At 41.2% G+C, this 21,179-nt stretch overlaps 1 protein-coding gene across 3 annotated transcripts in view; it reads right to left on the bottom strand.

The window, feature by feature from the left end:
- LOC122655557 (probable methionine--tRNA ligase) overlaps positions 1 to 21,179 on the bottom strand; it is a 44,564-nt gene that overhangs the window by 15,281 nt on the left and 8,104 nt on the right. For 2 of the 3 annotated variants that reach the window (XM_043849763.1, XM_043849762.1), the window contains exons 7-14: positions 14,837 to 14,927; positions 14,334 to 14,440; positions 14,110 to 14,224; positions 5,926 to 6,044; positions 5,728 to 5,793; positions 5,478 to 5,606; positions 5,195 to 5,335; positions 4,929 to 5,046 (exon numbers count right to left, since the gene is read on the bottom strand). In XM_043849763.1, the coding sequence (XP_043705698.1) occupies positions 4,929 to 5,046; positions 5,195 to 5,335; positions 5,478 to 5,606; positions 5,728 to 5,793; positions 5,926 to 6,044; positions 14,110 to 14,224; positions 14,334 to 14,440; positions 14,837 to 14,927 (886 nt within the window). Of the gene's footprint in view, positions 1 to 4,527; positions 4,531 to 4,928; positions 5,047 to 5,194; positions 5,336 to 5,477; positions 5,607 to 5,727; positions 5,794 to 5,925; positions 6,045 to 14,109; positions 14,225 to 14,333; positions 14,441 to 14,836; positions 14,928 to 21,179 lie in introns of all 3 variants that reach the window. The other variant, XM_043849761.1, reaches the window with a different exon arrangement.

Below are 21,179 nucleotides of genomic sequence, written 5' to 3' on the forward strand. Positions count from 1 at the left end.
GGTGTCGTTTGTGATTGCCCGTATGGAGCTTCACATGATGGAAGATAATATTGAAATGTGTGATGGTGTTACTAGTCAAGAGCAGCAGCCAAGGGTAGAAGCAGAATCAGCTCCCCTCCAGCCCACGGTTCCGGGGGAACCACAGCACGGTTCAGGGGGAGCCTCCTCAGCCCACCCTTCTTTCTCCTTTGAAGGTGTTTGTTCATTCTCGAACGAAGAAAAATAAAGCGCAGACTACTAAGACCACCACCATCTCTCCTCGCCGATTGGACTTCCCAGACTCAGGTCCACCATTTGCTCCAAATGTGTCTGGTGAGTCTATCTCTTCTAGTGATTCATCTCTTGACTTACCCATTGTTGTTAAAAAACCAAAAAGGTTATGTACTCAACATCCTCTCTCTAATGTTGTGTCATATGACTCCTTTCTCCTTCCTTTCATGCCTTTGTCTCTTCTCTGTCATCTATTTCTATTCCTAACACTTGGCAGGAAGCAGAGGCCCATGCTAAATGGAAAGAGGCTATGAATGAAGAAATGCAAGCTCTTGGAAAAAATAACACATGGACATTAGTACCTCTTCCTCCAGAGAAGAGAGTTGCAGGATGCAAATGGGTGCTTGTTGTAAAGCACAAAGCCCAGCTGGTTGCTAGAGGATTTACCCAGACTTATGGGATTGACTACCAGGAGACTTTTGCACCGGTAGCCAAGATGAACACTGTAAGAGTGATTGTATCATATGTTGTGAATCAAGGATGGGATCTTCGACAACTAGATGTAAAAAATGCAATCCTACATGGTGAACTTGAAGAAGAGGTATACATTAACATTCCTCCAGGATTTGCTTCTCAGAAGACTCAGAGGAAGGTGTGTAAACTCAATCGTGCTCTGTATGGTTTAAAGCAATCTCTTAGGGCCTGGTTTGGGAGATTCCATAAGGCAATAGTGTCTATAGGTTTTAAGCAAAGCAATATGGATCACACTCTCTCCATTAAGAGAAGTCCCGCACATATCACTATTTTGATAGTTTATGTAGATGATATTGTTATCACTAGAAGTACTGTAGAAGAGATCTCCTCACTAAAGAAATTCTTGGGACAGGAGTTTGAAATCAAAGACCTAGGGAAATTGAGATATTTCCTGGGTATTGAAGTGGCATATTCGGCTAAGGGTATTTCGCTCTCTCAAAGGAAATACACCATTGATTTATTAACAAATACAGGAATGTTGGTTTGCAAGGCTGCTGACACCCCTGTAGAACCTAATTCTCATCTTTGAAGTAAGGAAGGAGAACCTGTTGACAAGAATAGTCATCAGCGGCTAGTTGGGAGACTCATTTATTTATCTCACACTCATCCAGATATTGCATTTGTTGTGAGCATGGTGAGTCAGTATATGCATGATCCTTATTCATCCCATTTGGATGTTGTACCGGATCTTGAGTTACTTAAAGGCTACTCCTGGAAAATGTGTTCTCATCTCGTCCCATAATCATCTTCGCATTGAGTCATACACAGATGCTAATTGGTCAGTAATGTAGTCCTAGATAGGTAGGGGACCTACTAGGAGCCAGACAACAGGATCAATAGCAAAAGGGGTTGCTGGTTCTAATGGACAGCAATAGGATTTAGGTTAATTCTAGGATTAGGATGGGAATTTGGGAATGGGTCTTAGATGGCTTTAATATGCAGGTCTAGGGTGCTTTTATGGCATATAAATAATAGGATTTGGGAAGGTTTTAAAATTCTGCAATTCTGGACAGAATTGAGTTGCAGGTTTTGGGTTTTAATGGAATGGAGGAATGGAGGGGATAGAGTGGGAGTTATGAGCTGGGTTTAGGATCGAGTGCAGGGAGAAGTATGGGGGTTGTATGCTGGAAGTTTGGTTTAAAACTGATGGACAGATCTGAAGTTATGAGGGAGTCCTAGTTAAAGTAGGAGTTGCAGGTTTAATGGAGGTTAGGGTTGATGGATGGAGGGGAAGGATATATGCAGGAAACTAAAATTACTTACTGGTTTGATCTCCTTCAAAGGCAGCAGCAGCAACTTGAAGAAGCTCGATTGAAGAAAAAGAAGAACCTCCCGGTACTAGACAGACGCAAGGAGTTGCAGGAGTCCACCCACCCTATCCACCTTGAGATCCACAAGGATATACACCCACAAAGAGCAGCAGCAATGGCAGCAAGCATAAAGCTAATTTTTATTAATCAAATTCGTGTTCAATACTTGTCCCCCTTACAACCTTATATAAAAGACTCAAAATTAGACTCCTACACTAAAAAGGAAAGGCCTAACCCAATCCTTAACCTATTAGGTAACTTAAACTGACTAGGAAACTAGAATACTAAAGGAAATAGACTCAAAACATGGCTGGACTTATAGAGTCCTAATCCAGCCCAACTTACATCACATGACCACTTAACCAAGTCACATGATCACTTAAATTAAACCAATTGGATGCAACCAATTTGAACCGGTTCAATTAAAAAAACATAAAAATATACTAAGTATTGGGCTAATCCCGTATGCAACCTATATACCCCTAGTTTAGGCTCATTAAAGTGGCCTATTACATAGAAAACCCTTGGGAACAAAGGCCCAACATGTATATAACCCAACCCTAGGCCTATTTCTAAAGAAATAAGCCAATTTCTATGATGAACCTGCATCAGTCAGGCTGCCCTGATGATAGGAGGTATACTTCTGGCTACTGTACCTATGTTGGTGGCAACCTAGTCACCTGGAGGAGCAAGAAGCAATCTGGTGTAGCTCACTCCAATGCAGAAGCAGAATTTCGAGCCATGGCCCATGGCATTTGTGAGTTGCTCTGATTATAGATTTTACTTCAGGATCTTGGTGTTCCATCTGAGCTACCCATGCGTCTCTACTCCAATAGTAAATCTGCGATCAGTATTGCCCATAATCCGGTTTAGCATGACCAAACCAAACATGTGGAGATTGATCGTAACTTTATCAAGGAGAAACTCGACCAAGGTCTTGTTTGTATTTCATTTTTCCCGTCAGGTGACTAGTTGGCTGATGTATTTACTAAGGGCTTACCTAGTAAAAACTTTGTTTCAGTTGTTAGCAAGTTGGGCATGGTTGATATTTATGCACCAACTTGAGGGGGAGTGTTGTAAAATGGGGTACAAGGGTATAATTGTCCAGTAGGGTTTGGTCTGTGCTGCCCTAAGGGTATTATTGTAACTTGTACTGCATTATGATTATTATAAATAGAGGGGACCTGTGTCTCATTGACACAAGTTCAATTCCCCAAAAATATTCCATCAGAAAGGAAATAGGAAGAGGAGAGAGAGAGACTCAAAAGTTACTTTTCCATGAATAGTGCCGAAGTCCTACCAAATTTGAAAGTGAATGGGGTGGGAAAAAAGAGGGGTGCCACCTCACTAGACAAGAATATATGCATTTAATGAACTTGCCTAGAAGTTTCCTACCCCATCTAACCAAATAGTCACATTTGTGGTAGTTTGTGGGAAACAAGTACAAGTTTCCCACCCCTTTTTACCTTTTCCACTTTTCTCTGTCAAACAAACAAAGCCTAAGGATCTTCAAGAAGATCCAATGCTACGACAAAAAAATAGAAACTTCTTAAAATAAAAAGGAAACTCAGTTGCTGTTACTATACTAAGAGTCAACACATAGATGAAAACTAAAACATAATAGAAACTAACTAAAGTAAATTGTAGCAACACCCATGTGGCAGCCATATGGGCCCATGAAATCCACCAAAAGATCTTCCAAACAATATGGCCGATGGCTATATAAAGGCTCTCTTATGGGCTCAAGTGTAACCACACATGGGCCAGATATGGGCCTGACTGGACTTAAGTCATGGCCTATCATAGGCTTGTTATGACATAAGTTGTAGGGGCCTATGTATGGGCCTGTTTGGAATGGCCTTTATTTCTTCTTGACTACATCCTTAACTCTGCATCACAGATAGTTTGGGCCGACCATATAAGCCGTTCTTACTGCATTATATATACACTAAAGGACTGACAATGCCAAGGTGACTCATCCAATAACACCGCTTGAAATTGAATTCAGTCACCAACATATTAAGGGAAGAATAATTCAATGCAAATCCTTGCAACAAGGCAAGGTCCTATAAGAGTCAGCCTCACCCTTTTGGGCCTGAACTATAACATTTCCTTCACTTCCTCCGCCCGAAAAAATAAAGAAAGAAAAAAAATACTAGAGGAATCCAAATTCAAAATGAATATCCATTGTAATTAAATTTTCGCAGATAAGGTCAAAGCCTCAGAACCCCCAATTGAACAAAGATGATACTTAAAAACACCAAAATGTGATCCCTAATACACATAATGGGGAAATATTCTCTACACTGGGGGCGCAGGATGCGCCCAGACACATCGGGGTTGGGCGAAATAACCGCCCCACCCCCCTGGATGGCCGAAATGACCGCCGCGTCCCGCCCCATGTGTCTGGGTTCAGCTTGCGCCCCTTTGCGCTCCCATGCAGAGATCATCGCCCCTAAACATAACAACATACCAACTTTGATGCCTCCAAATCTATCCGCTACAGATATATAAATGTTATATTAGTTTAATCTGATTGATCAAGGAATTTGTTGCCTCAAAATTTATCTTTGAATACCCACATACTCCCTCCCTTTAATTTCCCCCTTAATATGGAAGGAGGAGAACCTACATAATAGCTTAGCCCTCCTGCAATAGAATATACCACACAATAAATTTTTGGAACAACAATTAAAGTTTCCAAAGGTTAATATGTTAAAAAAAAAAAACAAAGTAAAGTTTCCCACACCAAAACCATCCATATAGAAGATTTATGCATTAATAAACCCATGCAAGATCTAGTATTTCAGATGAACTCCTCGACTCGACTGTTGGCATCTAAATTACCATTTTTTGAGCATACAATAGCATTACCAGAAAGCTTTGTTTTCTTCAGCTGCTCAGCAACCTTTTTTGCAGCATCCGCCTTCCCTTCCCTATCAGCTTGACTTCCAGCAAATTTTTCCCTGAAGAACTCTACATCTTCATCTTTCTGTACAACACAATGAACGTCAAACAATACTTATCAGGAGGGAGGGATAAACGAACCACCACCATATATTTACAAAAGGGGAAAACAGCATCATTATGCAAAAAGAAACAGAAATACAACAGTAAATTTGAACAGAAAGCATGCACACCAGTTCTTTAAATAAAGGCTCAGGCTTGCCTATTTTATGACCAGTAGGTAGAATCTCCCAAGGTCTCCGTGCCCTATCTATATCTCCTTTTTTATCACACAGTGATAGATGCGGCCGAGGCAAATTTAACTGCTTTAATACCTTAATGTCACAAAAGAAAAGACTCAGAACAGCAAAATCTAATAAATCCATGCAACACTGTAAAAGCATATGAGTCTTCCCAATAAAATAACAAAATAAATATTTTCCTAATTTATAATGCACATAAGGTAGATGTTAATACCTCAACAGAAAAAGATGGCATGAAAGGTTCTAACAAAGCTGCAAGCAGATATACAAGTCCAGCTGAAGTTCTCATAATGATGTTGCAGGAAGATAGATCTTCTTTAAAGAGCTTCCAGAATTGACTGTCCTGCATACCATTAGAAAATTCATTAGGAGTGCAAACAATCAAGCCTTACAGATAGAAAAACACAACAGGCAAATAAAAAACCCTTCGAAATTGAAAATAACAGAAAACAATGCAAGCTTACTTGCAAATATGCATTCCCCTCACTAGAAATGGCCATTGCAGTTTTCAATCCTTGCTTGAGTTTAACCTATATCAGATGACGAAAACAAGCAAATGACAATGTCATTTGTTGTCTAACTATGTTAGGAAAAGAGAGAGTTATTACCAGAAAAAAAAAAGATAAGAGAGAGAGAGAGAGGTTGTATATTCATCCGGTCACCTTCTCCATGGCTTCAACGTATTGATCAACAAAATCACCAACTTTTTCTGATAATTTCTTGGTCAAGGGATTTGATTCCGCATCTTGAGCATCAGGAATGACAGAGGCATATCCTTGGCCTATAGTACATAAAGTCATTTGTAAGAATTGAATGCAATACTTGCACAAAAAGAAAGTGATACAACTGAGAGTAATTATACAGTTAGTTATAGTAACATGACAGTCAAACAAATTCACTAAAATTTTAAACCCTTTTTTTTTTAACCCGAATATAAACCCTAGTTTTGACTTCTTGGTTGTTTCCCTAAAACCCAAACCCTAACCCTAAGATTTCAGAATTTTATTTTTTGTTTGAATCTATTCAAAACCTATCCCATTGGCTTCCTTTTGACCTGCACACCATTACTGAATAGAACCCTAGCTCAAATCCATAATCCTAACCCTAATTCTGCCCTAGTTTACCTATTCTGCCCATTTGAACTAGCAACCCCATTGAGATCCTGTTGCTTGGCCTCTAATAGGATCCTTCTCCTATTTAGAGCTACATGAACTTGGTATCAGAGCCATGGCTGAACATGGCAATCTAGTGCTGCCACACCCACTCGATCCTTTGGCAGCAATGTTAGAGATGTTTCAGAAATTTACTGCTGACCAGAAGACTTTGGTTGAAGATTTTAGAGCTGAACAGACTACAGAGAGCTATTGCTGAAAGGCTGCAAGTAATTGAGCATAGACAACTTGCACTTAATGGGGACAACAATGTACCTATAGAAGAAGACAGGTACCAACTCCATTCAGTGGTACAGAGGCTGCCTGACAGAGATGGGAGCCCCAGAGATGACTACAGGGGTTATAGAGATGGACACATAGGTCACAGGGACAGATTCAGAGCTAACCGAGATGACAGGGATGGTAGAGATCATTACAGAGATCGTCAGGACAGACCTGGAGATGCCCGTAGCCTTCTAGGGAACATAGAGATCACCACCGAGGCTACAGAGACAGAGATAGAGAAGACCGAGACAGAGACAAAGGTCACCAGCCTACTTTTGAGGAGTATATGAGGTCCTACTTCACTGGAGACCAGGGTACTAATCGGCGCTATACAGACAACCAAAAGGTGAAGCTTGAGTCGAAAGAATTCGATGGTCACCCTGACCCCCAGGTATTTTATGACTGGCTTGCTGCAATAGAAAATTATTTCGACTGGTATGACCTGTCTGAAGAGAGGAAAATGAAGTTAGTCCGTGCTAAACTTGTCGGACCAGCACGTGAGTGGTGGAGAACTACTGAAAGAGAGATGGACTTTAATGGTACTGCACCCTGCACTTGGGAAGACATGAAATACGACCTGAGTAAGCAATACTTGCCAAGGCACTTCAGGTCTCAGCTACAGGATCAATTCAACTCCCTCCGCCAAGGAACCATGACTGTGACTGAGTACATGAGGAAATTCGATGCTCTTTCTTCTCGCACTGGCATTAGGGAGGAGGGCATCCAAATGCTTTCCCGGTTCAAGTTGGGTCTGTCAAGTGAGATCAACAGGGCAATTGGGGTGGTTGACGTTGCAGACGTTCGACATTGTTTTGAGAAGGCCTTGAAAGCAGAGGAGCTATTAGCTTCAAGTAAACAGCCGGGTTCTACTTCCAAGCCGGCCTACATCAACACTAGCACTTCAAAACAAGGTTCCTCTATAGGCAGCACCTCTCGCCCTGCTGTTCCCCCACGTGTGGATGACAAGGGCAAAGCTCCTATGGGCCAAAATGACCCTTTCACTTGTTATTATTGTCAAGACAAGGGGCATATTGCTAGGGACTGCCCCCACAAGAAGAAGTCTGTCAACGTGGCTAAAAAGGAAGGAGTTCAAGGTGAAGGTGAAGACCAGGGCAAAATTCATTTCCATGCACTTCCTCCTGATGATGATGACGATGTGGCTGCTTATCTTGAAGACGAATGTAATGATCCTAAAGGTGTTCATGTGATCCTTCAAGAGGCGGCTGCCCAGCAAAAATTCCAACCTTCTTCATCCGTCAAAGAGCTGCTGTCTGCATACAAGCTTGAACCATCCGCTGAAGATGAACTCAAGAAACTTGATCCTGATTTGGAAGACCATTCTGTGATCTCCAGCCATTCATCGGAGATGAATGCTTTCAAGACGGAGAGAGTTGATGCAGCTCCAAGTAGGAAGAAGAAGAAGAAGAAGAAGCCCTGAACTTAGTTTATTTTCCTGTTTTTAGATTGAACCGGTTTAGAATTGGTTGCACCCAATTGGTTCAATTGGTCTAATTTAAGTGAAGTGTTCCTATTGGTTAATAGGTCCTTAAATCCTATTGGCTAGTACAGAATCTTTTTTTAAATTAGTTGTTTTAAGTTAGATTCTTTTAATTTGAGTTAATAGGGGTATCTTAGTCAATTTACTGTTTTAATTAGTTAAGTTAGATTTAAATCTCTCCCTTCCACGATTTTGTGAAGTAGAAGACTTTAATTTGTATTAGGATTTGGCATAAAGCCATATTATAAATAAGTAAATCGAGGAGGGCTCCCCCACACTGAATTTTGAATTAAAAAGTCTGTTTTGCTGCTGTCGGCTGTTGCTGCTGCTGTTCCTACTCCTTTGAGACTGTATATCCTTGTGGATTTCAAGGTGGATAGGGTGGGTGGATTCCTGCGACTCCTTGCATCGAGAAGATCGGGAGGTTCCTTCAATTATCAAGCTGCTGCCGGTGGATTCCTGTGGTAAGTTTGAGTTTTAATTCTTTTTTTTTTCATTCCTTCTCCTTCCCCATTCGATCCCCCTTTATTTTTCTGTTTTACTTTCATCAACCCTAGACTGCTAAATCCTGTCCAGATCTGTTCCTCCATCAGAAATCAATCAAACTTAGGCCACAGCCGTCCCACACCATTGTCTACAATCGATCTAGCTGCTGCCCATAATCAACACTCAAAACCCTAAATCCCTCTTCTCCATTAAAACCCCAAAAAAACCCTAAATAGCCTAATTTCTGTCTAGAGCTAACCACCCATCAGAATCTATCCATATTACAGTCGAACCTCCCTCCTACACACCTGAACATTCGACCCTAACCCCTGATTCAGATTCCCATTATAAACCCTAGTTTTGACTACTTGATTGTTTCCCTAAAACCCAAACCCTAACCCTAAGATTTCAGAATTTTAGTTTTTGTTTGAATCTATTCAAAACCTATCCCATTAGCCTCCTTTTGACCTGCACACCATTACTAAATAGAACCCTAGCTCAAATCCATAATCCTAACCCTAATTCTGCCATAGTTTACCTATTCTGCCCATTCGAACCAGCAGCCCCATTGAGATCCTGTTGCTTGGCCTCTAATAGAATCCTTCTCCTATTTAGAACTACATTACCAACAATCCAGTCACATATCCTAAGCCCCCCCCCCCCTCCCAACACAAACAGAGAAAACACTTGGAATAATTGGAGTAGGATCAAATTCTAAAGAACCATGTAAAGAAAGAGACAACACAAAATGAAAAACTCAATTGCCTTTAGATCAGTTACATTGTCAATGCTACATCAGCTTCAAACACAAAAAACTAAAATCCACTAACCTTAGAGCGTCCCGGCGCACGAGGCTCCCACTACTGCAGGGTTTGGGAGGGGCAAATGTACGCAGCCTTAACCCCTCTTCGGGGAGAGGCTGTATACATGTTCTGAACCCGCAGCCTGATGGTTGTAATCATGCAACTTAACCGTTGCGCGAAGGTTAACCTTATCCCAACTAAATGGAGTCGACCAACCTTATCCAAACTAAATGGGGTCGGCTAAATGGATCTTCTGTCTATAACCAACTCTATTCAAAGTCATACTTGTTGCTCTGATAAGCTATGCATACGTTTCCTCACCATCATTTCTTAACTAGAGCACTCAAAGGCCTTTGTTGCCCATGTCCATACCACCTGAAACGACTTTCTCTCAATTTATCATGTATCGAAGCAACTCCAAATTTACTCTTGCAACTTTCCTTATTTAATCTTTTCTAGTTTTACCATTCATCCCTCTCAACATCCCCATTCCAGCTATACTTGGTTTGTTTATATGTTGTTTCGTGGATGGGGTGGAATCGAGAAGCATTCAAGAAAGGGTAAAACGAGGCCTGACAGGCCATAACCCAAAGAATAAGGCTTCTTACTTAAACACCAACCCAAGCGAGGAAGTGTGCCTTCTGGTTTCGGTGAGGACTGAGAAGTGAGGCAGAAGGAACAGATGATCTTGAAACAAGCTTCTTCTGGCGTCTCCAAAATAATACATCTCTGCCTACTTGGGAGCGCCACAGACACAGAGAACAAGAACTTTGCTTGTTTCAACATCATATGTTCCTTCTGCCTCACTCCTCACCAAAACCAGAAGGCACACTACCAGGAGGGAGCATAGGGTTCCAAACCATGTTCAGTTCTGGTAAAAAGGGCGGTGAGTAGGCTTGGAAGGAAAGTCGGAGTGGAAAGATTGACTTCTTAGCTAGTAGCCCGAACACTTAAAAACATATTTTCAGATCGTGTAGTAATGAGCTGCTAGAAGCTTGTTAAAACGTGAGAATACTGCTTCTAATCCACTCGAAGAAAGGTACCTACATCCTATCCATGGTATTAAAGAGCTGGTAACGGATCGGTCTACCGCTGGCTCCCCTGACCCTGAAATCCACCAAACTATTCTTACGCCTCGATTAGCTGGTTTCTCTAGTGGGCTGGGCAAGCAAGGAGTTTATCTAAAGCAAAAGATCGAAAACAAAATGAGGTTCAAACAGATTCTGATAATCAAAAACAATCTCTGAACCCCGACTACGGATATATAAGAACCAAAACTGCTAAGACCATTCCATCCAGCGTAAGCATCTAGATAATCTGGAATGCAATATGGGTGGGAATATCCCAGTTGAGCAGTCTCCTTGAAGACCCTTCCAGAGCTGTCTGGATTTCCTCCCAAATTTTCTTGATACAGAGAAAGATGAGAAATAAATTATTGGACTCCTAGGGGCATGGGATTGACCCATTGATGGGAACAACAAAGGAAGGAATAGGTGAGAATGCAGAAATCAAGGCGCCAGGACCCTTTAGAGATAGGGGCGAGAGGGATAGATATGAGTTTCCGTCAGCTAATTAGCTCCCATTAGGAACGGAACCAGCAAGCCATGCATGCCCTGCATCACACCACAGCTTCAAGGGCTCAGCACAGAACGAATCGTAGGCTGAGCAACTCGCCCCCTTTTCTTGGATTCCCAAAACTTCTGTCGCTCTAAAAGTGAGAGAGACAGACGGTTCATCAGTTCACGTGCTGTCGGGCATCAGCTGCTCCCTCTACTTCTAGTTTCGTGGGATCAATTCGATAAACAGATGTAAAGCCTGATTGCTTTAAGAAATTTGGAATGGTGAAAACTCAACTTTTCAGCACCTTCCTCCAACAATCCAAGTCTTCCTCTTCCCTCGGCCATCCCGTGTCCCCCCAAATCTGCTAGGGCTCTCGCAAAGACGAAAGGTACCCATTTGAAAAAACAGATGAAAAGATAGGGCTGGGTACTGATGGGCGAGAGAGGGAATGAAACCTTCAGGGTGGATCCGGAAAAGAAATCCCTCTCCTTTTAGTCAAGTAGGTTCTGGTTGGTTGAAGATGATATTACGCGGCGTTCAGAACCAACCTTGAAGTGAATGAATTAGAAAGAATGAAGTAAGGAAATGGTGAACTGTGATGAATGTTGTAAGAATTTTGGGCATGGGCCTGAGAGTGTACATCTAGGTGTGGAATGTCTTCCGGGTTAAACCGTTGACTTTGCCAGGGCAGGCTCGCTGCTTCGCTCAGCAGAAGAATACGCACTCAGTGTCAGTAGAAGGGAAGAAAACAAATATGGTCACTTCTTTTAGGAACATTGCTTGTTCAGTCACTTCACTCGCTGCTCGCTGGCTCATTCAGTCACTTGCTCACGAACTTGCTGGTTCGCCAAAGCGACTAGTCGCCTCCTTTCCTCCGCTGAAAGATGCTTAGCCAGAAGCGGCGAAGGGGGGTGGTATAAAGTTTCCCCGTGCTACAGCCCACTACTCTAGTTCTGACCTTAACTGCATCAGAAAGGATCTAGTTCCAGTCAATTTATGGGAGACTCGGCCCATTCATATCAAAATAGAACGAGCACCTACGACTAAGGGGAATGGAATGTCGACCACAGGGTGAGATGATCTTAGAACACGAGGATGAGTGACAGGTCCAGTCATGAAACTTAGTCATTTTGATCAACATTGTTGCGGGTTTATGTGTTTGAAGTGACTACGACCATTCGTGGCTACTTCAACATGAAAGTGAAAGCTCTGAAGCAGCAGCCTTGCTGTCGTACGATTAGAAGTGAGGATTTTCCTGCTCGTCTCTTCTTTGGTGACAAAAGTTCTCTCATCCATCTCCGTCTGTGAAAGCATTGGCGCTCTAAGTATTCTACTTCCTAAGCTTCTGAACTCCATAAACTTAAGAAAGACTTCTGGCTTAAGGAGGCATATAAACAAAAAACTAAGCAGAAACGTGTCGACTCGAAAGAAGGGAGAGGGGCAGAAGGTTCCTCTTCTATTCAGCAAGGGAAGTCATCTACTCTGTCAAGGCAAGAATCGGAGACTACGGCTTACAAGTTAACGACTGCAGTTTTAGTGGACCTTCCCTTGAACGAACAATTCTTTCTTAAGATACCGTCGATAGAAACCCGGGCCATGGATGCTTCTCAGTTCAGATAAAGTTGGCAGCCAATAATAGTTCAACTTATGCCTGATATGTTGTGTTGGTCTGAACTTCCTGGCAACTTGTTTGTTTCACAGGAGTCAAGTTCAGGCCTGTACGGAGTAAGAGGGGTATAGGTTGTGCCAATACATCTGAGAGAAAGAGTACAGATGAGATCGCCAAACCGAAGATCTCCCAAAAAGGAATTGAAACAGAAGGGTGCAATCTTAAGGGTCCTCCCGCGAAAGCTCAATAAAGAAGCCTCTATGAACTTTTTTTCTTTTCCTATTCAAATAAATTCATTCTTGTGTGTATTGTGTGGGGCCATGCCTCCCAAACAATCATAGTATGGCCACTCATATAATATCAAATCAATCGGTAGATCTGACATAGGGGTTGGAAGTCAACAACCCCTAAGGAGAAGCGTCAGACAGTCCTCTTCAACTCCTCTCTGCCGAGCAGTGATTCCACCTTCCCAGCTGGTTCCTCATCAACAGGCCAGAATGAAGAAGCGCAGTCGTAGATCAGGGCTTCTCAACAGGAATGATACCCTGTACACTCCTTTAGAATCACAGTCCAAACTCAGGCTCGAGCGTTGCTTGTTAACCAATCAGCCACCTACTTTATAAAGATGAAACTATTCTCTTCACCAATGGAAGTCAAAAGTCTATCTCTGTACTCATTACATTCTTGGAAAGGTATGAAAAAACGTCTGGGCAAAAAGGACAGAAAGCACTCTTCCATCTATCAGATCAAAGGCAGCTAATGGACTCCTATCTCCTTCGTTTAAAAGGTGCCTAAGAACACCCCTGATTTACAACAGTTAAGCGGTCGAGCTGATCTATGACCACCCTAAACGAGCAAGGCCGGCTTTCAAGCCAGCAAGAAAAGCTGATTAAATTGTTTATATGTAGTTTCTTCACTGCCCAACACTCAGGTCCATACATCATTGCGGGCCATATAATTGTCCTATACTGATTATTTTCCTCTTGGTTTGGGATGTAATGAAATACGAAAACACACCCAAAAAAAAGAGGGAATTCACTAAATAGATGAAAAATGCAAAATTGAAGAAAAAAAATTGCAATTCACTTTTCAAATGAAGCACAAACATGTCATTGAGCCAACTTTGCCAGATCGGACAAAACTGTCCTAGAGCACAAGTCAAGCTCATGGTAGGAGAGCAACTAATAAATGTCGGGTCAAGGGTTTCTGCCTTGTTATAAAAAAGGGGAGTTGGGTAAAGCAAACTCCCTCCTTGGACGAGCATGGGGCTCCCTCTTTTCCATTCAACCAAACATAGACAAGGAACACTAACTAGAGAAGTCTTAATAAAGCACAAGATAATCTAACTTATCCATATAATCCCTAGAAGCTTAAAACTTTCATTTTCTATTGGAAGAAAAAGAGGGGGGGGGGGGGGGTGACTACTTTTGTTCCACGAGGAAATATTTACTAACCTTCAGGTTTCACTATGAAGGTCAACACTCGATTAATAAAATTTCCCAAGTTATTGAGCAATTCGGAATTCAGCTTTGCTTGCAGATCAGTCCATGTGAATAAGGTATCTGACACCTACACTCATATAAACCAATAAGAATTTGTCAAGCAAGAAATATAGAGAAGAATAAATATATTTGACTGAAGATGATTCAACCAAATAAAAATGCAATGGTAAATTCACCTCTGGCCGATTTGTTAGCAAGTAATAACGCCATACTTCAACAGGGATGTTTGTATCTTTTGCATCATTGCCAAAAACTCCAATTCCCTTACTTTTGGAGAATTTACCTGTACGTGCACCAAAAATGAAACTCAAAATGCAGATATAATATTAAAATACTTCAAAGTTATGTGACTCTCCCTTTATTTCTCACTTTAAGTCACCTTGTGGAAAACAATTACAGACATGATAATTGAGTATCTGTATGGTACAGCCACGGGGCATACCCAGTGCACAAGGCTCCCGAAACTGCGGGGTCTGGGGAGGGTCATAATGTACGCAGCCTTACCCCTGCTTTGCAGAGAGGCTGTTTCCAAACACTCAAACCCGTGACCACTTGGTCACAATGGAACAACCTAACCGTTGCACCAAGGTCCACCCTCCTGTATGGTACAGCCACACTCCTATAAAATTTGATATTATTGCACATTGACAAAGCCACAAGCACAAGGCTACGTATATACCTGCTTCATAGTTTAGGTACTCAGTCACACTAATAGTCTTCATTAATGTCCAATTTTCACCAGTCCCCAGAAGAGTAGACGGAAACATTACCTAAAAATAGATTACATGAAAAAAGGAAAAACATTGTTATAATACATGTATTTTATAGCAATAGAAGTAATAATTGCACGAAATGGCTAGAAAAGGCAAAATTTTATTTGAAATGATTGAGCACAATAACTGTCAAGGCACTAGGTGATCCAAGGCGTTCGAGGTCCTCCCTAAGCGCTTAGGCGGCCTAAACCGCGTTCCAGTATTATTTTTTTAATACATCAGTTATATGTGTGAAACAATCAAACCACACATTTGGTTTATATGTTCTTGGAATTGGTCATTTTCAGGTATACCTAGTCTCACATTTTGTTTATATTGTTCTTAGAAAATGTGGTTATCAATAAGTAATTAACCTGTTCTCCAGTTAGAGAAATGTTCTTGTTCTCTAAGAAATTTGATCGATCAAATGATTTTATTTTTACATGAGACTTTTTGTATTAGATTGCTTTAACTTGATTTATATTGAAGGAGTTATGTTCCGCTCAAACCTTATTGGGTGTGCGTGAATGCTGTTAAAATCACTCTGAATGAAAATATTTTTTTAGAAATCAAAACAAATGAATATTTTACCGCACTTTGGTTTTTAGCAATGTTTTACCCTATTAAGATTTATGGAATTTTTAAATCTGAGAAAAACCCCAGCATTAGAAAGTTGAAAAGTTCACCTACCGCCAAAAATCTAGTTTTGTTCTTGAACTCGAGGGTTGACTTTTTATCCTTTTGGAATTTTATTTTTTAACTATTTTTATTGGATTCAAATAGGGAGGTATTTGCTTATTTATGAATAATATCTTAAGTAAATAAACACTTACTTAAATGATATTTGGCATAAATAAGTGCCAAATCCTGGTTCGATACCCAATTAAACCAATGCAAAGCGCTTTACAATAAGGCGGCAGCCGCCTAGGCACGTAGAAATCCTCTGGATGCCTAGGCGACGCCTTGACAACTATGAGCACAAATGAGTCTCAACAAGTCAGAAATGGGTAATACTGAAACTACCGAGGAGATAGTAAATCTCTATAGTATACCAACTAGGAATTAACAGGAATTAACAATCAGACAATTACATGCATGTAATAAGCACCTAGGTCTCCAAAAGTATAAACCAACAATCTTACAGTTAATATAAGCCTTTAGCACATAGTCTCTTACCCTGTCCAATGTAGTTTGAGGAAACATGTCACGATTGAGGCTTATACATTCAAAGTATGCCAACTCAGCCCTTAGAGAAGCAACATCCCAAAAACCAAACCTTATTGATGAATTATAATCATTCATGCCGTGCCTTTCCTTAACATTAATATGGTCCACAGGGTGGCCATTTAGCATATTACATTTCAATCCAAACATCAGCATTCAGCAGAAATCTGTTATTTCTCAGTGTTCATTATGCGTGACATACCTAGAACACACTAAAAAGCACTGACCCTACAATGTAGGTTGAGCCCATTCGAAATCACAAACATGGATTGCGAAACCAAATTTAGCCAAATCCTCAAATTCTAAGATCCAGGGTCCAATGGTCTCACAAACACTAATTCCCTACCAACATAACCACCCAACTAAACGTACACTGATGCACAAAGATATCACCAACATTCCGGTCAACTGCATCTCCCCTCCTTTTTTTTTTGTGCGTGTGTGTGTTTGGGGGGGGGGGGGATTAATGACCCTGATCTACATGATAAGAATTGAATACTTGGGAAGGAGCCTGACACAAAATAATGACACTCCTTCTCTCCAACAACGACAATACCAATAAACTCAGCCTTATCCCAACTTAATGGGGTCGGCTACATGGATCCAAACAAAACAAAGGTTTAACTAAAAAAGGGGAACGAAGAGATGGGAAAAGAGGGGTGAGGAAAGAGATGAGAAACGAAAAACAGAGAATGCCAAATGAAAGCTGAAAAATAAATAGAGAGATGAAAGATGAAAGTAAGAGGAAAGAGGCACAGCCCAATAGGTCGGAAGAATCTCAACTAGATGGGGTCTGCTACATGGATCCTTGCACTCCAATAGGCTCTATCCGAGGTCATACTTGGTACAAGACCTAGACTATGCATGTCCTTTCTCGCAACTTCTCCTATGGTCATTTTAGTTCTGCCCCTACCTCTTTTAGCTCCTTTAATTAGAATTATATCACTCCTCCTTACTGGGGCATCCCTAGGCCTCCGTTCAATATGACCATACCACCTTAAACGACTGTCTTGGAGCTTGTCATTGATCGGGGCAACTCCCAAGTCCGCTTTAATACGTTCATTCCGTACTTATATCCTTCCTAGTTTTTCCACACATCCATCTTATTATCCTCATCTCTGCTACACACAGCTTCCAAGGTACTAAAACTCGGGTCTCGGTGCCAACTCGACTCTTGGAAAAACCGAGACGAGTCGAGATCTCGCCGAGATCTCGCCGAGTTGGTGCATTTTTTTTTTTTCAACTCGAAGCCTCAACTTTGGGTCAACCCAAGATCTGGACCCGAGATCCGAGATCTCGCCGAGATCTTACCGAGATCTCGCCGAGATATGTCGAGTTTTGTCCAATTAGGTAAGGTATTTAAGTGGTAGGTGGGTTAAAATAATGGGTTGAAACCGAGATCCAACCGAGATCCAACCGAGATCCGAGATCTCGCCGAGATCTCGCCGAGATCTCGCCGAGATATTGCACTTTTGAGACTCGCAAGCAATCTCGTCTCGAGATTTCAAAAATCCGAGAAACTCGGCGAGATCTCGGCGAGATCTCGCGAGTTCTCGAACCTCGACAGCCTTCTCAATATGACACTTCTTTACTGCCCAACATTTAGCCTCATACATCATAGCCGGTCGTACAATAGTCCTATAGAACTTTCCTTTAAGCTTTAAAGGCATACGTCGATCACACAACACTCCGAATGCACCTAATTCTTTGTGTAACATCATCCTCTATGTCACCTTCTTTATTTATGATTGACCCCAGATATCTAAAATAGTCACTTTGTAGTATCTCTCTTTCCTCAATTCGCACCATGCCAGTATCCATCATAGTGTGACTAAAATTACACATCATATACTCCGTCATCGTTCAACTAATCTTAAAGGCTCTTGTTTCCAAGGTTGATCTCCATAGCTCTAACTTAGCGTTAAATCCCTTCTTTTGTATCATCCACCAAAACGATATCATTGGCGAAGAGCATACACCACGGGACCTCGTCTTGAATGTGTAATTTCACAGTGCTATGGTTAAATTTGGTTACACCCAAAGTAATGCTAATCACACTCTCTTCATCAAGAAATCTGGAACCAAGACTGCTATTATCATTGTTTATATGGACAATATAGTTGTTAGAGGCATAGTTGTCATGGCGTCCTGGCGCTGGAGAAATGTGCATATCGACCAACGCCATGGTGTCCCTGTTTCCCTAAATCTCCTATTTTAGCCTTGGTTTCTGAGTTTTTTTCTTTCTAGGCGGTACTACCAAATTCTGGAAAGCCATCATAGGATCTTTACACACACATCGACTGGTTCTAAAATTTGATCCATAAGTTCTTTTCTCTTGGGCGATCCATACCTGGAAGTTTCATATCCAGAAGTCTCTCTTTCTGTGAGATTCAAATTTTCGAAGTAACCTGCAACTAAGACATCCGCCAGATCTGATTTCAGATCTCACCATTCGGTTGCCAGCAGAATTGTGGGGCTATTTCTCGTTGGGATCGGCAGATCTTAGGGCTGCGATTTTGTTCCAGAAATTGCAGGGAGAATCGTCTTCATAAGAAGGAGTTTCCTTTGCTGGAACTACTCTAGTTCACCGCCTCTCATTCTATCGTGTTATTGTAAGGTTGAAGAAGACATATTAAGTCTTTAAAATTGCAAGTAAGGACAACTAATGTAGTCCTAGATAGGTAGGAGACCTACTAGGAGCCAGGTAAATCAGAGTTTTAACTATGCTGGCCGAATGGGACAGAATAGATAAACTAGGGCAGAATTAGGGTTAGGGTTTGGGTTTTGAACTAGGGTTTTATTTGGTAATGATGTGCAGATTTTTAGGAGTCTATTAATGTAAGTTTGGTTTGATTTGGATGAAGTTGGAAATTTAGGGTTTCGGGTTAGAGGCCTTGTAAAATTGGGTGTTTTTAGAATCTAGGGTTTAGAGATGGAATCTGGGGAAAGTGAGCTGGTCAAGTGTTAATGGCAGTATGGGGAGTGAGATGAAAATAAAAAGATCAGATTTTGATGGGTGGTTAGGTCTAGGTTGAAGTTAGGGCTGGAGGGCTTAATTAGAGTTTAAGGGATTATAAGGCTGCAATGGAGAATTGAAATTAGGGTTGTTGTCGAGTAAAGTATGAAGGCTGGGGATGAAGTTTAATGATGATTGATGGAGGGAATAAGGATGCTGGTTTGATGATCTGAATTGGATCGATGGGGAAGGTAGGTTTAGGTTAGAGGATGAGAAGTAGAAGGGAATAACTGAAATTAAAATAGCTTACTGGTTTGAAGAGATCCCCAACAACAGCAGTTTGAGCAATGGTGAGAAAACCTCCCAATCTTCACGATGCATGGAGCCACAGGAGTCTACATACCCATTCCACCTTGATAAACCCACAAGGATGCAATCTCACAAGGGGCAGCAGCAATGGCAGCAAGCATAAAGCTAATTTTTATTAATCAAATTCGTTTTCAATGCTGACCTCCCTTACAAACTTATATAGAAGACTCAAAAATAGACTTAGACACTAAAAAGGAAAGGCCTAACCCTATCCTTAACCTATTAGGTAACTTAAACTAACTAGGAGACTGAAATAGAGTCCTAATCCAGCCCAACTAAACAACTAAAAGAAAAACTAATAAAATCACTTAAATTGAACCACTGGTTCAAACCAGCTATGGACTGGTTCAATTTAAAACATTAAAAACATATAAATAAACTAAGTATTTGGACCGGTTCAATTTAAAACATTAAAAACATATAAATAAACTAAGGATAGGGCTAATCCCGTATGCAACCTATGTACCCATATTTTAGGCCCATTAAAGTGGCCTATTACATAGAAAACCCATGGGATCAAAGGCCCAACATGTATATAACCCAACCCTAGACTTATTCCTAATAAAAGAAGCCCATTTCGGTGATGAATCTGCATCAACTCTCCCAAGCTTGAAAAAATTCGTCCTCGAATTATGCAGTGATGAGGGGGAAACAACTTGTGAGTAGCAGCTTTGACCATTCCGAAACAAAATTCTGGTTGCTCGTAGACTTTAGGGATGTAGTCTTCAAAGCGTGGAGCTTCCTCTTCAAAAAACCATGGTGGCATAACGAACTCTATGTGCTCGACCTCTTAATCAATATCAACCGTGAATGTTGTATTCATAGAGTCTTCAATGTTGATAACCTTCTCACCTAGGACTTGAGGCACAAGTTGTACCGCTTCAAGAACAGCATCTTGAATGCAAACAATTTCGTGTGGAGTATTCTCAACCACCTCGTCATCTTCTGCTGTTTCAGCTTTGTCTACTTTGACTTCTTCAACTTACACCTCTTCAGTGGAATCTTCCACATGTTGACCTACCATTTTTGAAGCTTCAAGCACTATCTCTTCCTTATCATCACAACTCACTTTGAGCACTTCAGCTTTGTCTTCAACTTGTGCTCTGTCAATTTCCTTCGGCAAAGTAAATTTGTGTTTAACCGCTAATTTAACACTAGTGATGTCAGATTTCCAACAGTCTTCAACTTGCAAACTGAATCTCATTGATGGAGGCTTAAAGTTGTCATAAGATTTGAATGGCTTTTGGTGGTGACGTTGTCGATGGGAATTTATTTGACCTTGTTGTCGAGCTATTATACACGTGGTAAATATTTTCTACTTAGGTCTTCCTTCATCTCTACCCAATTAATAGGAGCTTTGCCTTCATACTGAAGATTCCTCTTAGTAGTTCTCCACCACTCAAGGGCTGGCCCCACTAGATTAGTACGGGCTAACCTCATCTTCCTAAGCTCAGATAGATCATACCAATCAAAATAGTCATCTAAAGCAATTAACCAATCACAAAATACCTGGGGACCTGATCTGCTATCAAAGTCTCTCAACTCATACACCTCTGGAGGTCTATGGCGTTTCATGTAGTCTCTGTATCCTTTGTTCCTGTCTTCACTGTGATCTCTGTACCTTTCTCTGTCTTCTCTGTATTGATCTCTACCTGGGGCTCTTTGTACTACCAAATTGACTTGATATTTGTCCTCTTCTAGGGGAATGTTGCTATCCCTAT

This window comes from Telopea speciosissima, chromosome 3 (genome assembly GCF_018873765.1).
Source record: "Telopea speciosissima isolate NSW1024214 ecotype Mountain lineage chromosome 3, Tspe_v1, whole genome shotgun sequence".
Taxonomy (NCBI): Eukaryota; Viridiplantae; Streptophyta; class Magnoliopsida; order Proteales; family Proteaceae; genus Telopea; species Telopea speciosissima.